Source organism: Microcaecilia unicolor, chromosome 11 (genome assembly GCF_901765095.1).
Source record: "Microcaecilia unicolor chromosome 11, aMicUni1.1, whole genome shotgun sequence".
In the NCBI taxonomy this organism is placed as follows: Eukaryota; Metazoa; Chordata; class Amphibia; order Gymnophiona; family Siphonopidae; genus Microcaecilia; species Microcaecilia unicolor.
This window is the reverse complement of record NC_044041.1, coordinates 7,836,407-7,853,843: the sequence shown is the minus strand read 5'-3', so window position 1 is coordinate 7,853,843 and position 17,437 is coordinate 7,836,407. Positions and strand designations below refer to the sequence as shown.

Below are 17,437 nucleotides of genomic sequence, written 5' to 3'. Positions count from 1 at the left end.
TCCATATCATCAAGCTGATCAATCCATAGACTGGTGGGATGTACCGAAGCAGTACTCACCCAGGGCGGGACATAGAAATCCCTAAACTCAACACTGAAGCTCCACACTGGGCCTCCGCCCGTGCCGCCACAGTCAAGCGGTAATGCTTGGAGAATGTATGGGCCGATGCCCAAGTTGCCGCCTTGCATATCTCTTCCAAGGAGACGGACCCGGCCTCTGCCATCGAGGCCGCCTGAGCTCTAGTGGAGTGAGCCTTCAGCTGGATAGGCGGCACCTTCCCCGCGGCCACATAAGCCGCGGCAATGACTTCCTTGACCCATCTTGCCACTGGAGGCTTAGCAGCCTGCAGACCCTTACGAGGACCTGCCAACAGGACAAACAAATGATCCGATTTCCGGAAATCATTGGTCACTTCCAAGTATCTGATGATGACTCGTCTCACATCCAGATATCTAAGAGCAGAGTACTCCTCTGGGTAGTCCTCCCTACGAAAGGAAGGGAGACAGAGCTGCTGATTCACATGGAAGCGAGAAACAATCTTGGGCAGGAAGGAAGGCACTGTGCGAATAGTCACTCCTGCCTCAGTGAACTGCAGAAAAGACTCTCGACATGAGAGTGCCTGGAGCTCGGAAACTCTTCTGGCTGAAGTGATAGCCACCAAAAAGACTGCTTTCAACGTCAGGTCTTTCAGAGATGCCCTCAACAAGGGTTCAAAAGGCGGCTTCTGTAATGCACTGAGCACCAGGTTAAAATTCCACGCAGGCACCATTGAGTGCAGAGGAGGGCGCAGGTGCTTACCTCCCTTGAGAAAACGCACCACATCTGGCTACGAAGCCAGGGAAGCACCCTTCAGGCGGCCCCTGAAGCAAGCCAGGGCCGCTACCTGGACTTAAAGGGAACTGAGCGACAGGCCTTTCTCCAGACCTTCTTGCAGGAATGCCAACACTGGAGAAATTGGAGCAGTGAATGAAGAAAATGAGCCTGCTTCGCCACGCTGCAAAGGTACGCCAAACCCTGGCGTAAGCAGTAAAAGTAGAGCGCTTCCTCGCTCTCAGCATAGTGGCGATGACCTTGTCTGAGAAGTCCTTCTTCCTCAGACGCTGCCGCTCAATAGCCAGGCCGTAAGCCCAAAGGGGGAGGGATCCTCCATCACCACGGGACCCTGATGTAACAGACCCTGCTCCACTGGCAGCCCCACCAGGATTATCCGGCCCGGATGCTTTGCCAATCGGTCTAGCACCCTGCCCAACATGGGCCAGGGCGGGAACACATAGAGAAGCTCTTGTGTTGGCCACTGTTAGAGGAGAGCATCTACTCCCAGAGATCGAGGGTCCCGTCCTCTGCTGAAAAAGCGCGGCACTTGGCAACTGGCCGAAGACGCCAATAGATCTAGGCTCGGCTGGCCCCAGCGCTTCGTGATATCCAAGAACGCCTGAGCCGATAACTGCCACTCTCCGGGATCCAAGGTATGGCGACTGAGAAGTCCGCCTTGACATTCATGACTCCGGCAATGTGGGCTGCTGACAGCTGCTCTAGGCTCGCTACCGCCCACTGGCATAGATTCATGGCTGCCTTGGCTAGAGGGGCGCTCTTGATACCTCCCTGGCGGTTGACATAGACCACAGCCGTGGCATTGTCCAACAGGGCCCGTACTGGCTTCAACGCCAGTACCGGGATGAACTCCAAAAACGCCAACCGAATGGCTCTGAGTTCCAGGAGGTTGATAGACCACTTTGCCTCTGCAGGAGACCAGAGCCCCTGCGCTGTCCTTCCCAAGAAGTGGGCTCCCCAGCCCGACAAAGAGGCGTCCGTCGTGACGACAATCCACTCCGGGGTCACCAGAGGCATTCCTGCAGACAACTTGTCTGTCTGCGTCCACCAGCTCAGCGCCTTGCGCACTGCTGGGTCCAAGGGAAGGCGCACAGCATAATCCTCCGACATCGGAGTCCAGCGCAGCAGCAGAGATTGTCGAAGTGGTCTCATATGAGCCCTGGCCCAGGGCACTACATCCATCGTGGCCGACATAGAGCCCAACAGCTGCACATAGTCCCAAGTCCGAATAGGAGAGGCTACTAGGAACTAGTCCACCTGAGCCTGAGCTTGACAATTCAATTGTCTGGCAGGAACACTCTGCCCACTTGGGTGTCGAATCGAACTCCCAGATGCTCCAGGGACTGAGTCGGGCGCAGCTGGCTTTTCTCCCAGTTGATGATCCACCTCAGGGAGCTCGAAGAGCAACCACCCGGTTCACAGCTTTGCCGCACTCTGCATAAGAGGGGCTTGGATCAACCAGTCGTCCAGATAAGAATGGACTTGAACTCCTTCCTTCCACAGGAAGGCCGCGATGACCACCATTACTTTGGAGAAGGTCCGCGGAGCAGTAGCCAACCCGAACGGGAGGGCTCTGAACTGGAAGTGTCGGCCAGTACTGCAAAACGCAAAAAGCGTTGATGAGGAGGCCAGATGGGAATATGCAAATACGCGTCCGTGAAGTCCAAGGATGCCAGGAACTCTCCTGCCTTCACTGCCGCTATAACAGAGCGGAGGGTCTCCATGCGAAAGTGCCGAACTTTCAAGGCCCAATGGACCCCTTGAGGTCGAGGATAGGCCGTACAGAACCTCCTTTCTTAGGAATCACAAAGAAAAAGGAGTAACGTCCCTTGCCAGGCTGATTCTCTGGCACCGGAACGACCGCCCCCAGGCGGAACAGATTGTCCAAGGTCTGCTGCACTGCCACAGCTTTGACCGGAGACTTGCAGGGAGAGAGTACAAACCCGTCTTTTAAGGGTCGGCAGAACTCTAGCTTGTAGCCGTCTCTGATGACTTCCAGCACTCAAGCGTCTGAAGTTATTGTGGTCCACTCGCCCATAAACGAGGACAGCCGTCCTCCAATCTGCACTGAGACGTGGACCAAGGCCCCGTCATTGGGTACGAGACCCTGGGGGAGGACCGGAGGGAGCACCTCCGGGACGGCGGTCTCTGCGAAAGGAATGCTGCTTGGGGGAGAAGTTCCTCTTGAAGGAAGAGAGGGCAGAGGAGCCCGACCTGCCCGGGCGGTACCGACGGGCTTCCTGAGCCCGTCCTCTGGAGGTGCCAGGGCGAGTACTAGCCCGAGCCCTGACCTCTGGTAACTTCTTGCCCTTAGACGTGCCGAGATCGGTCACGATTTTGTCCAACTCGACCCCAAAGAGCAGCTTGCCTTTAAAAGGCAATCTAGCCAGGCGGGATTTAGAGGCATGGTCAGCAGACCAATGTTTCAGCCAAAGCCACCGCCGCGCAGAGATTGTCTGAGCCATGCCTTTAGCTGAGGCTCTCAAGACATCATACAGCAAGTCTGCCAAATAGGCTAAGCCCGATTCCAGGGCCGGCCAAACAGCCCTCAAGGAATGATCCGAGGGGGAAGCCCGCTGCACCATAGTCAGGCACGCCCTGGCCACATAGGAGCCGCAAACTGAGGCCTGCAAACTTAAAGCAGCCGCCTTAAAGGACGACCTTAAGGCCGCCTCCAATCCTCTGTCTTGGGCGTCCTTTAGGGCCGTGCCACCTTCCACTGGTAACGCCGTTTTCTTAGTCACCGCAGTGATTAAAGAATCCACGGTAGGCCACAGAAAGGCCTCACGTTCACCTTCAGGCAAAGGATAGCAGCGGGACATAGCCCTAGCCACTTTAAGGCTCGCTTCCGGGACATCCCATTGAGCCGAAATTAAGGAGTGCATGGCATCATGCATGTGGAAGGTTCTAGGCGGGCGCTTCGTCCCCAGCATAATGGCGGAGCCAACAGGGGCTGAGGGAGAGACGTCCTCCGGAGAGGAAATCTTCAAAATGCCCATGGCCTGCACAAACAGGTTGGGCAAATCCTCTGAGCTAAAGAGCCGCTGCAGAGGGGTCATCCGCTCCATCCGAGCGGGGATCCGTCTCCTCCAAGGAATCCGCAAAGGACCGTTGGGAGACCTCAGACACGCTGCCCTCATCTACATCGGAGGAGACAAAGTCCTCCAAGGCCTGGGATTCAACCCGAGGGTGTTTACCTCTGGGAACCTCAACCTCTTTACCAGACGAGGGAGCAGGGGCAGCGTTTTGCATGAGGAAAGCCTGATGCAGCAGCAAAACAAACTCGGGGGAGAAACCCCCCAGCTGTGCACTTCCGCAGCCTGGGCAACAGCCCTAGACGCACCCTCAACCGGCGCTCGCAAGAGCGGAGGAGAGACATGCTGCGCATCCAAAATGGCATCCGGCGCGACACTCCGCGAAGGAGCCGCGCGGGAAGAACGGCGCTTAACTTTAGCCGCTTTGTGCCGTCGCCCAAATTAAGGGCGTTCATGGCATTAATGTCTCCAACCTCAAGGGCGGCCCACGAAGAAGCCGTCCGAGCCGCGTGGCCGGCCAAGATGGCGGAGGCGAGGAGCGGGGGATGGGCGTTTATGGCGGGAAAAACCGCCACGCCGGAGGAAGGACCGGGACATTCATCGGTCACAAAACTGTCACCCAACAAGGGCGAATCAGGCTGTAAGACCCCCGCATCCCCTCTAGAAGCGCTCAAGCGATCCGGGGAGCGACCCTTTGCGCCCTCGCCCTCCGACGCCATATGCCACGAGGAGAAGAATCGGGGAACCCCCTGCCCGCTATAAAAAGGTAAAAATTACCTGCTGTCCACTCCGAGCTGTAACGAACTGGTGTCCCAGTGAGTAGCTGCAATGAACGTTTAAATAAACGTCGAAATAAACGCCTTTAAGGACGTTTAAAATTTTTTTTTTTTTTTAAACGGAGCCAGCGGGAGGGGGGAGAAAAGGAGGGACCTGGCACCACCAGGTTTGCACTTGCTCAAAAGAGCCCTCAACCCCAGGCACTCAACAAAACCTAAAAATTAGGCTTGGAGGCCTAGCCAGAGCTGCTGCTGTGTGTGACCACCACCTGCTGAGATAGAGAACATACTGGGGAGTTTCCGGCAGCACATGACCACATATAGGGAGGCAAAAGTTTGCTCTCTATCTCCACCTGCTGGTAGATGGACACAACCCACCAGTCTATGGATTGATCAGCTTGATGATATGGAAGTGACTATTGCTTAAGAAAAGCGCCAGACTCAAAGTTCCACAGACTGATGCTCCAGAAATAGGGATCCAGGCAGGCTTTTTATTAACTGTGCTCAATCTTCTGCATGAAACAGCAAAATTACCTTTAAAGGTGATGTGTAACTGGTTAGCTGATGAATGCGTAGAAAAAAATTCTGTCCTTTCAACTGACTTTTAAGATAAAGAAGAGACATCATCTTATAAGCTTTAAGTATGTGCTTAGAAATTCGGAAAAATATTTTGATTAAAGATGTGGAAAAATTACTTAAGGATACGGACAAATAAAGTAAAATTTAAAAAAAAAAATTCTTAATGGACTTTTTGATAAGAAACTGTGTTTACTTTCCAGCACATAGAGAGACAATGACTATAATGTGTTTGAATAATGTGGCACTTGAAAAAGTATATATTTTTTTAATTTTAAAAAGGACAACCTTACAGCATTAGAAAAGAGGTTGAAAATTCAAATTAATCTTTAAGTCTATAGCAATGAGAAACTGATGGAACATATCAACCAAAATTTGTATGAAATTCAAAGTATGCAAGCCTCCAAGACCCGTTTCCTCAGAAGCTACTGGTGACCCTACTGCAGGGATCATGATGTTTTTAAAACAGAATGATTTGTTCTGTAAATTCATGTGCAAAATACTACCTAGAATGCTGTGGGTCTCCTTGAATCTAGGTTTCTAACCGGGTCTAGCGAACACACTGATTACTTTAGCAGATAAGGAGTCATTTACTAAGGGTTATCGCACACTATTTTGTCATAAGCCCACGGGATCAAAATGCACAAACTATTAGTAATGCACTTCCTTATTAAATACATGGTCAAAGATATCAAAGGGGTTGAATTACCATAAGCATGAAAGTATTATAATATTTTATTCATTTCTCATTTTAATTATCTAAATATGGCTGTGTTAAGAGTGTTGAAAGTCAATGTAATAATGTTTCCTCATGAATGTGTGGAGGAAGGATCAGAGTTCTAGTGGCCTAAACCCAAAGTATAATCACAAATATATCGGATCTACATTTGTAGAGTCTGTGTATGAACGTCATTTCTACTGAACACAGCTCAACATTACAAAGACCCACCTTACCAATCAGCATCTATTACCTTTTCAGTGCAGTACTCTCCGATGTAAGCTCCAACTTGGAGTCATACCGGTCATTCTGGATCTCTGGCAGCCTAAACTCTAGGTCCTCGATTGTTAGAAGATTGTAACTTTGCCACTTGTTTGATGACTCGTGGCTCTGTGGCATGATTCCAGAGTACAAGGCTGTCTCACTGACTTCTGACAGCAGGGGAAGCCGTTGACCCACAAGAAGAGTCCTGTCGTCAAGATTTGGCAATGGCTGCAGCTCCAGTCCATTAGCAAAGAGTGCTGGGTTCACAGGCATGGATGCAGGGTCTATGCTTTCTGCTTCCTGCCCTCTGGGTTGTGGACTGAGTGTAGGAGGGAGAGGGGAAATTGGGGAGTGAGGAGAATCCATAGGATTCAGATTCAGTGGCTTACTCTGGCTTGTACATGTTATGGACAGTTGTTTGCCATACTTTCTGCTAGTCGGTACTTCCAAAGATGAGTCCATCCCCACCAATCCCAACTTCTGCCCTGATAAGTCTTGCTCTAGGCACAGCTCTTCACTAACAGAAGGCCTATGGTGAAAGGGTGTCATTGGCCTCTTCTGAAGTTTCTCCCCTTTTTCCTGTCGTTCGGTGGGTTTGTGCTTTGAAGGAGCAGGAGGTGGTAGGGAGGAAGAAGATGAAGAACCCACATTGAAGCCAGGCTGCGAGATAGATGGTGGCCGATTGGTGCCAACAGTACAGCGCGGTTTGGAAAGCTTGTGTCTGAAATAAATATAAAAGACTAGTCATCATATGGATTCTAAAGCAAACATCTAGGTTTTTCAGATGTTGCATTCTGCACAATGCACATTCCAGGGTTTTTAGCATCTGCATGGATTTTAATGGGCATGCCGGTACACTGATCGTTCAACAATGTCAGATAAAAGAAACAGGGTCCCCCATGTGTTAACCCTTCAAAGCACATGCAGCATTAAACTGGGCTTGAGAGGGAGTAGCAGGCCGAAACACAGGGAAGCCAGGGTTCAAATTGCACTGCAGCTCCTTGCAGCCTTGGGCAAAGCATTTAATCCTCTATTGCTTCCAGCAGAAACTTAGATTGCAAACCCAATGGGGAAGGGGAAACATTTACTATATTTGAATGTAAGTCTCCCTGGGTTACTCTAGAAAGAGGCCGAAATCCCTTCCCTGCTATTTGAATAGGCAGCTACCAAGCCAATTGCTGCATGTGCCTACCTGGAACAGGAACAGCTGACTCTTTGGACAGGATTCACAAAATCCCAAGATACAGTGCTGTTTGGGCTTTCCTCTTCAAGACTTGGAGTATTCATCCTTCAGGAATGAAAGAAGTAGAAAGAAAACAGAACACTTACTAATTGGTGATTGTTCTTATTAAAGTTTTCTTACAACCAAGTACTGAAATGAGGCCTGGAAACTAAATATTTTTGCAAAAAGATTATTCTTATCTAGGAACAGAATTCTTCAATTTGATGGTAACATGTACGACTCAAGTATATGTTTACAGTAGGACAACCCTATACACACTAGGGCAGGGGTGTCCAAAGTTGGCCCTTGCCAGGTCGGACTTACAGAATTTCCACAATAAATATTCAAGAGATCTGTCTGCATACAATGGAGGCAGTGCATGCAAACAGATATCATGCATATTCATTGGGGAAATCTTGAAAACCTGACTGGACTGCGGCCTTCGAAGACCGAGGATGGACACCCCCTGTCCTAGGGCCTTCAAAACGCTATTAAAGACTCATCTCTTCAACGAGACATTCAATCTCCCTTCTCATTAGTCATCCTCTCTTCTTCTCCACCTCACCCCTCTTCCTTTCTATTTAATCTTTTTTTTTTAACCACCTGCTACATGTCTGTCCCATTTTAAAATATTTATTGTATGTCGATCTTGTCTGTTTAACTTTTAATTTTTATTGTAATCCTGTGATATATCCAGGGTAAATAAATAAAAATAAATAAATGAAATCATTGCCATCACAGTCTGAGCATAAGCAGGAACCCCTTACTTGGACTGGGTTCTGTTGAGGATGCATTCTTTCCAAACTCCATGAACCATACGATTGTGGAGCTTTTGTGAGTTCTTCTCCGATCTCTTTGGACTGTGCATGGCGACCATCCCTTCCTGTACAGTTAAATGGCTGATAACCATTGGAGTACTTCCACTGTCAGCTGCAAGAAAAAATTAGCACTGAATTTGATCTTAAAACATTCAATGAATAAAAGGAGACTTTTTAAAATGCATCTGAAGTACACAGTTAATATTTTGTTCTAGAACAGTCCTTAAACTATGTTGTGTGTTCTGTGGCTATTCAGATTTTATATCGATGGTGATTTCTTTTAGCGAACAGACTCCATAACAGCGCTCATTTGCAATCTGCACGTGGATATTAATAAATAACTAAGCAGCTGCAATTAGTATAGCAATACAGTACTTTGAAATTAAATCAATATGAAGCAGAAGTATATGGGGAACAGCTGGAATTCTTGAAAATGCAGAGTACTTTGTTCAAATGATAACTAGGGATGTTAATTTAGGTGGCAGATAGAGAGGACAATCAATCTTTCAGACGGTAGCTACAGGCTTACTGAGAGAGTATAGTTAAGAGAAAACTGAAAGCAACCCCCAGGTGTATACTGGTGCTTTAAAGAGAACAAGGTGAGGGGCCGATGCAGAGCTAGAGCAGACACAAGTGCTTGGTTAGCACAATGTTTACATTCAACTTTCTGGGTGCCCAAAGCAGAAAATGGTTTTGTGTAGAAGGAAAATCTTCTGTTAAGATGCCAATGCAAAGCATGTTAAAATGGAGGCTGTTAACTATTTCACCCAGATGCTGCAGGACACTTTGATAGGCACAACACAGGAAGCTGGACACTAGGTCTGAGGTGCCATAAGAAGGGTTGGCTCATTTTCTTAAGGCGTGCATTGAGGTACAACAGCTAACAGCTTCCTGGGCTTCTCTTAGACCCCACGGTCCCCCAATGTCCTGATCCCCCAACCCCAGATCCATCCCCCAGAGTTGTCCTCTCAATCCCTCCCTCCCCCAAAAGTACCCAAACATCCGTGGTGGTCTAGTGGACTCCTCATCTCCAAAATAAATTCATGGTAGTCTTCAGACTACCAAATAAGGGATGCACTGCATGGGATCAGGCACCGTAATTTTGTAAGATGGTGGTGCAGAGGCAGGTGTGAGTGGGCATAGTTCCTGCCTCTCATAAAAGGGGAGGGGCCTGGGGAGGGGGTCCACTACACTACTAGGGATATTTTTAGGGGGTTATCAGGGAGTGACGACGGTTCCACTATACTACTGGAGATTTTTTAGGTAGTGCCGGAGGGGATAGGGGATGGGAGGGGATCAGAGCATGGGGGAGTCGTTTCTGGGGTGGGGAGATCAGGGTTTTGTTCTTTTTTTTTTTTAAGAGAGGAAGGGATGAAGGCAACCCCTCAGACAGCAGTCTCCTTCCTGTCAGTTTGTGAGACAATTGCCGTTCATGCACTAACAGCAAGGGAGACAATTTTGCACTCTACAGATGCAAACGGCTGCATACTATTGTTGCGGTGTGTGCTGTTTTTCTGAGAATGTGTGCTTTTAAAGCAGTGGCTATTTGCCTGCCATTAGTTTACTGCAGTATGGGGCAAAAATTGTATGCTTGTGTTAGAAGTTGTACGCCAAGCCATCCGCGAACAGCCCTAATGCAAGCTTTCTGAATCAGCCCTTTGAGAGTGAAATTACAGGAGCAAAGGTTACTATTATCTCATTGAGCAATAGAAGCAATGCTTTTTTTGTGAGAAAAAAAAAAAAAAAAGATACCGGTACTCATACAGGGCAACCTTAGGGGTGGGGCCACTATATATATGGCTCCACCCTTACAGTAACCACATCCCTTTTACCAGTCATGAAGAATATAAAAAGGCATCTTTGAAAATATTACACTAGTCCCTAGAATACCAATACATTCATTTGAGGCATGTGCTTGCAAGGTCTTCCTGCTCACTCACAAATGAATACTGCCACCATGCCCACAGATAGGCTCTGCATGGGGGGGGGGGGGGTGAGAAAAGAAGTAAATTGGGGAGAGGAGGAAGGGTAAATCCCAGTAGGGGAGCTGACAAATATATGTTTGCCTAGGGCCTAATATAGTGTTAATCCAGCCCTGATGGAATACCCAGGGGAGCAAATGACTGAAGAGTGTGAGACTGTAAGTTTTGCCATGGAATTGGATGTCCCATAAGAGGCTTAATAACCTGTTTAAAGTACATGTTGGCATTCTGATACTCTCCTGAGGTTGTGAGAAATTCTTCTTGTTTAAAAAAGTTAGAGTATGTGTAATTTTGTCCACTACTCATGTTATTGAATATTATATCAACCATGTATTTTTAAAACTGTAAATTCTAAAATTAAAATATTAATTGCCTTTTCACATGAAGCTCCAAATCTGAGTCATGCAAAGAATAGGTTCAGTGTCTATTGCAGAACAATGTCCACGAAGCATCCAAGACTGAAGGTATTTTGTTGGATCATGAGTAAGAGGAGGCCCAACTATTCTGATGAACATCAGTGCTGATACTGTGGTTACCAACAAAGAAGATCTTGATGGAGTCACAATAAGGTTCGTCTGTGAAAAACCTCTTTCACGTTCACAGATATTCTCTGAGTCCGTGAATCATCTCCCTTTCATTCAGGTGGAACCTTTTGGATACATTTCTTATTTCTGTTCATCAAATGTTAAATGCTTCTGGATGTTCTCTGGCCACTGTTTGGGATCAAGCACTTTGGTCCATTTAGGTAGATCAGCTTCTTCATCGTCAAGCAGTCTCTTTGCTATACAGATTTTCAGGTTTCCATAAAATGCATCTGGACAGATTGAAGGGTCGTATTTCCTATCTTTTCGGTGGAGGGCAATCCCTCTGAATAGGAGACTACTGGCAGCAATAATGAATGTTTTATAGTAAGGTCCAGGATTTTGTTTTCTCTCTTCAAAAATTTGAGAGAGACTTTTAATTCTGTTGTTTGTTATGTATAGATCCATATTACGTTCTCGTAGATCTAGGCTTGGTTCAGATAGTTCTTGAAGAGATCACACATTAATCTTAAATCTAACAAATTCTACACATGTAATTTTCCTTTGCAGACCTTCATACATGCTTCTGTCTTTCCTGTCTCTGGTACAATCTCTTCTTACCTTCTTCAAAATTAAGTACCAATGCTTCAGAAACATATCGAAAATTAGATGCTACCCAGAAAGTGCTTAAAATCCACCCAATTTTCAAAAGCTGAATTTCTAGTGTATTTGCACACAATTGTAACTCTCTACCATTTTTCAGTCAAGCATGGTACAACACATACATCTTATCAATGAATTATTTTCTATTTATTCCTGAAACAGCTTTTACAGCATCATGGTCTGACAATTCTAATCTGATTAGCACAGTGCCATACAAGAATTAAAGAAAATTTGTCTTTTAGCAATTTCTTAACTCCACCATCAGCCCCCAACATTACATTTGCTCCATCACAAGCAACAGAAACCAAATAATCCTGCTGGGACCGCTGCTTAACATATTTATAAATGACCTAGAGATGGAAGTAACTAGTGAGGTAATTAAATTTGCTGATGACACAAAGTTATTCAAAGTCGTTAAATCGCGGGAGGAATGTGAAAAATTACAAGAGGACCTTACGAGACTGGGCGTCTAAATAGCAGATGACGTTAATGTGAGCAAGTGCAAAGTGATGCATGTGGGAAAGAGGAACCCGAATTATAGCTACATCATGCAAGGTTCCACGTTAGAAGTCACAGACCAAGAAAGGGATCTAGGTGTCATCGTTGAAGATACGTTGAAACCTTATGCTCAATGTGCTGCTGCGGCTAAGAAAGCAAATAGAATGTTAGGTATTATCAGGAAAGGAATAGAAAACAAAAATGAGGATATTATAATGCCTTTGTATCGCTCCATGGTGCGACCGCACCTCGAATATTGTGTTCAATTCTGGTCACCGCATCTCAAAAAAGATATAGTGGAATTAGAAAAGGTGCAGAGAAGGGCGACGAAAATGATAAAGGGGTTGGGACAAGTTCCCTATGAGGAAAGGCTAAAGCGGTTAGGGCTCTTCAGCTTGGAGAAAAGGCGGCTGAGGGGAGATATGATAGAGGTCTATAAAATAATGAGTGGAGTTGAACGGGCAGATGTGAAGTGTCTGTTTACGCTTTCCAAAAATACTAGGACTAGGGGGCATGCGATGAAGCTACAAGGTAGTAAATTTAAAACGAATCGTAGAAAATGTTTCTTCACTCAACGTGTAACTAAACTCTGGAATTCGCTGCCAGAGAATATGGTAAAGGCGGTTAGGTTAGCGGAGTTTAAAAAAAGGTTTGGACGGCTTCCTAAAGGAAAAGTGCATAGACCATTATTAAATGGACGGGGAAAATCCACTATTTCTGGGATAAGCAGTATAAAATGTTTCTTAGTTTTTGGGGATCTTGCCAGGTATTTGTGACCTGGGTTGGCCACTGTTGGAAACAGGATGCTGGGCTTGATGTACCTTTGGTCTTTCCCAGTATGGCAATACTTATGTACTTATGTACAGTAATGCATTCCATAACAAAGCAGCCGGATATGACAAAGATGTATTAAATTGTTTCCTAGACTTCAAAAGCCTAACTAATGGAAAAGCATATAACAACTGATTCCTAAGACCATGCACTATATTTCCAGTTAAACATTGAAAATAAGTCTGTATATATGCTGGTAAATCACCATGCAACACCTTATGAGTTGAAGTGCAGATCTTAAAATGTAATCTAGCACCTGTAGGAAGCCAATGTGGTTCTAAAAACAGTGGTGTTAATGAGTCATATTTAGGTGCAGAATAAATCATCCCAGCGGCTGCATTCTGTACCACAAAGATTTCATGCAGCCAGTGTAGACCGCATTGCAATAGTTTAGCTGTGATAATACTAGAGATTGAGCAAAGAATCTAAAGTAGACTGATCAAAATACTTGTGAACAATTTAATTCTAAGCTTCTTAAGCAACAGAAAGTTTCTTAGTACCTTATTCACCTGAAATGTTATAGTAAGCTGACTATCTACCTTAACTCCCAGTATTTGAAATGATTCCTTGAGCTTAAGTTTAACATCGCCTAGCTCAAAAAATCAGGAAGCTCTGCAGAATAGTTGGTGCTCTCATCCATAAGAAGTTGGTTTTGGTCAATTTTAACCATTGGGAAGAGACCCAAGACTCAGTCAAGTTCAAACAATTAACTAGAGTGTCAGTATCATTGCTGCCACTTGATAATAACAGAAAAAAACACCATTACATCACCTGCAAACATGAACACTTTTATATTAATTTTATCAAGGGCCTCCACTGATGGTTCAAGTTGCAACAGTAAATTAAACAGGGTTGAAGAAAGCAGTGAACCCTGTGACACATCACAAGAGGCTTCCAGAATTTAGCTATGCCCTTTCTCTGTATAACCCCCCATTAGATGTTTATTCCACACTTGATATACCGCCCTTTTGTAGATACAGTCAAAGCGGTTTACATATACTATTGGTTAGAAAACTTTGAAACCAGACTAAAACAAGTCCACGAATACCTATCCCCTCCAAAATGTTCAAAAGCAGTCTGTGATCAACAACTCCAAATGTGCTTGATAAATCAAACAGAATAATCAGTTTATGCCCGAGCGATAAATAGCTCTTTCCAAGTTTTATCACCACTGTCTCGTTACTAAACCTTGCTTGAAAACCAGACTGAAACTTATAGAGAATCTAAAATTATCTTATTTATCCAAATAAGTATCCAACTGTCTAATTAAGGTACCCTGATTATTATTTTAGTAAAAGATGGGTAGAAACAACAGATCTATAGTTTGTAATATCAGAAGCATCGCCCTTACTGTTCTACAATATCCCTGATACAGGAAAACAGCCTGAATTCATCATTGTATTCAACCAGATTGTAAAGGCATGAATGAATGTGACAGAAAGAGAACGAACGCATTAGATAAATCGGGCAACTATCCAAAATACAAGATGACTTTGCATACTTTCACAATAATTGACTGACCTCGCTCACAGAAATAGGTTCAGACCATTCAGATTCTATCTACTTTTATCCTTTTTATATTCCCACTAGGGAATCCACATTTTTCTAGCACTGTTCAAGGAGTGACTCGGGCTGCATATACTGCAGCAGGACATGTTTATCCACTCCTACCCTAGCTGAGATAATATTTAACCATCTCTCTGACCTCGTGTGCAACTTTCTTTAAACCAGTCACTTTACTTTCTAACTCTTCGTACTCTCTCACCTAGATCTATAGGCTACATCTTTGCTTATACCCTTCACTATCAATTAAAATGTTCTATTACTTATTGTGTTGACATAGTAAATAGTATACTATGCTGTACTTTGTATTGTTATTTGAATATTTTTACTGCTGTAATTGCCTATTGCTCATGTTTGATCTATTCTTACTGTACACCGCCTGGAATGAATTCCTTCAAAAAGGCGGTAAATAAATCCTAATAAATAAATAATAAAATAAAGATCATTGTATTCTATGAAATGCCTTAGCCAATGCAAGCACTGACTCTAGTCTTCAGGTAGGATATTAGAAAGCCCATACATAGTATTTGCTGAGAGTCTGCCCTTGATAAACCCTGACTGATCTCTATAGCGCATAAGATTCTCCAACCGCTGCTGTAAGATCTTTGCCTAAGATTTTAAAATCAATGTTAATCAATGAGATAAGGCAATATATGTTGTCATCTTTCACTTCTGTATTTTTTTTTAATGTGAATAAGGATTGTACTGTGGTCTTCTAACTCATTAGCAGGTAATTAAATACTTTCTGAAATAGTGAAACCGATTCAGTCATGTATTTCTCATAAAAGTTCAGATGATATCTGTCTGGACATGGACTCTTTCCAAAGGGCAGGCTGCCAATAGCTTCCTGCATCCAATAGCTTTCTGCATCTTCAGTACTGAAAAAAGAGCCTGCAAACCTCTCACCGTTTCCTCTGAAATGTGGGAAGATTCACTTTTGTCTCCATCAGACAAATCTGATGAATTGCTTTCACTGTTACCAGAGAATTGGTTCAAGCGCTAGATATGCAGTACTTAGATTTTAGCAAAGCCTCTGACATGGTTCCGCATAGAAAACTTATAAATAAACTGAGTGCCCTTGGAATGGGCCCTAAAGTGACTGACTGGGTCAAGAACTGGTTGAATGGAATGCAACAGAGAGTAGTGGTAAAAGCAGCTCACTCTGAGGAAAAGAATGATACCAGTGGTGTGCAGCAAGATTCGGTTCTTGGACCGGTTCTAACATTTTTGTAAGCGGTATTTCTGAAGGGCCATCTGGTCAGCTTTGCCTCTTTGAGGATGATATCAAAAGTTGATGGTGAGGATAACATGAGGAGAGACCTAGTGAAACTTGAAGAATGGTCCAGAATTTAGAAGCTACAATAATACTAAAAACAGCAAAAAAAAAAAAACAGGGAGCAGTACAATGCTTTTGTGCATGAAAGAGAAGCAGGACTTGGGTGTGATATGTGATGACCTAAAGGTGGCCAGACAGGTAGAAAAGGCAACAGCAAAAGCAGAAAAAAGGAGGTGATAATGCTTCTGTATAAATCTTTGGTGAGACTACATTCAGAGTACTGTATACAATTGGAGGAGTGGCCTAGTGGTTAGAGCACTGGTCTTGCAATCCAAAGGTGGCCGGTTCAAATCCCACCACTGCTCCTTGTGATCTTGGGCAAGTCACTTAACCCTCCATTGCCTCAGGAGATTGTGAGCCCTCCTGGGACAGAGAAATATCCAGAGTACCTGAATGTAACTCACCTTGAGCTGCTACTGAAAAAGGTGTGATCAAAATCTAAATAAATAAATTCTGGAGACTGCACCTTCAAAAAATATAAACAGGATGGAATTGGTCCAGAGGACGGCTACTAAAATGGTCACTGATGTCTGTCATAAAGTGTATGGGTACAGACTTAAAGATCTCAATATGTGTACTTTGGCAGGAAGCTCGGAGAGGGGAAATATAATAGAGACATCTAAATACATTTGTGGCATAAATGCGCAGGAGGTGAGTCTCTTTCAATTGAAAGGAAACTCTGGAATGAATGGGCATTGGATGACGGTGACAGGGGACAGACTCAAGAGTAACCTGAGGAAATACTTCTTCATGGAAGGGGTGGTGAATTTGTTAAACAGCCTCCTGGTGGAGGTGGCAAAGACAAAGACTGTATCTGCATTCAGGAGAGCTTGGGACAAGTATGGGACAAGTACATAGGATCTCTAAGGGAGTGAGAGGGAGATTAGTTGGCATGGATAGGCAGAGCAGATAGGCCTCATAGTCTTCTATCTGTCTTCATTTTTCTCTGTTTCTATCACTGTTTTTAAGGTTACAGATTTCTGAAAATTGGAATTCCATAGGCTTTTCCATTTCTGCCAGTTCCAAGATGTTTGGGCTTCCTTGTTTCAGAGCTTTTATATAATAGTGCTCACTACTTTTTCCTGACAGCTTTGACCATAGGAGTGCCAATCTTACCTCCAAGCCCATCGTACCTGCAGATTATCCCTCCAGCCTTTCTCTGTTCTTCAACAGAACAAATTTCAAGTTGCATTTGGATCTTCAGTTCAGTGATGACGTTGGGTTACATCAAGATTATGTGGACTGCATTGCATTAATTCATTTAAAGGACTCTTTAAATAACCAAGGTCTTTCCCACAGTCGATGATTGGACTTAAACAATACAGGAGAATTTGGATTTATTCTCCAGATGACAGCTTTAATCAAGATTGGCATGTAGTCTTCCTACGTTTACCTATTGATGAACATACATTTCAGTGTTGTTTCTGAATGTATATGTAAGTTAGAGAGCTTTGGTTTAGCGGTATTTTGTGTGATATATCTGGATTGTGATACATTAAAGTGGTTTTAATTTTTGATCTATTATGAATCACAACATATTTTTGTAATAAAGAAATTTGTAATAACCTATTTTTGTAGTGATTACACTTCTGATTAGTTATGCCAGTCACTTAAAGGGAATCAATGATTTTCCCCTGAGAAACCACCTGTAAGGTTTTCCAGTGCAGGGCTAGGCTTTACTCTCTGGGTTCTGGTGTTTATTGGATTTTTCAGTTGCTGCTCTGATGAAATCTAGAAATTCACTCCTCCCCTACGAGGATAGATTCAGTCTCCGTGTACATAAGGTTTAGGTATATGTTCCCC

At 44.5% G+C, this 17,437-nt stretch overlaps 1 protein-coding gene across 1 annotated transcript in view; it reads right to left on the bottom strand.

Moving 5' to 3' along the window:
- MED13L (mediator complex subunit 13L) overlaps nt 1-17,437 on the bottom strand; it is a 578,965-nt gene that overhangs the window by 98,176 nt on the left and 463,352 nt on the right. Inside the window, exons 8-10 of the mRNA XM_030217813.1 lie at nt 8,190-8,352; nt 7,393-7,488; nt 6,190-6,921 (exon numbers count right to left, since the gene is read on the bottom strand). Of these exons, the coding sequence (XP_030073673.1) occupies nt 6,190-6,921; nt 7,393-7,488; nt 8,190-8,352 (991 nt within the window). The remainder of the gene's footprint in view (nt 1-6,189; nt 6,922-7,392; nt 7,489-8,189; nt 8,353-17,437) is intronic.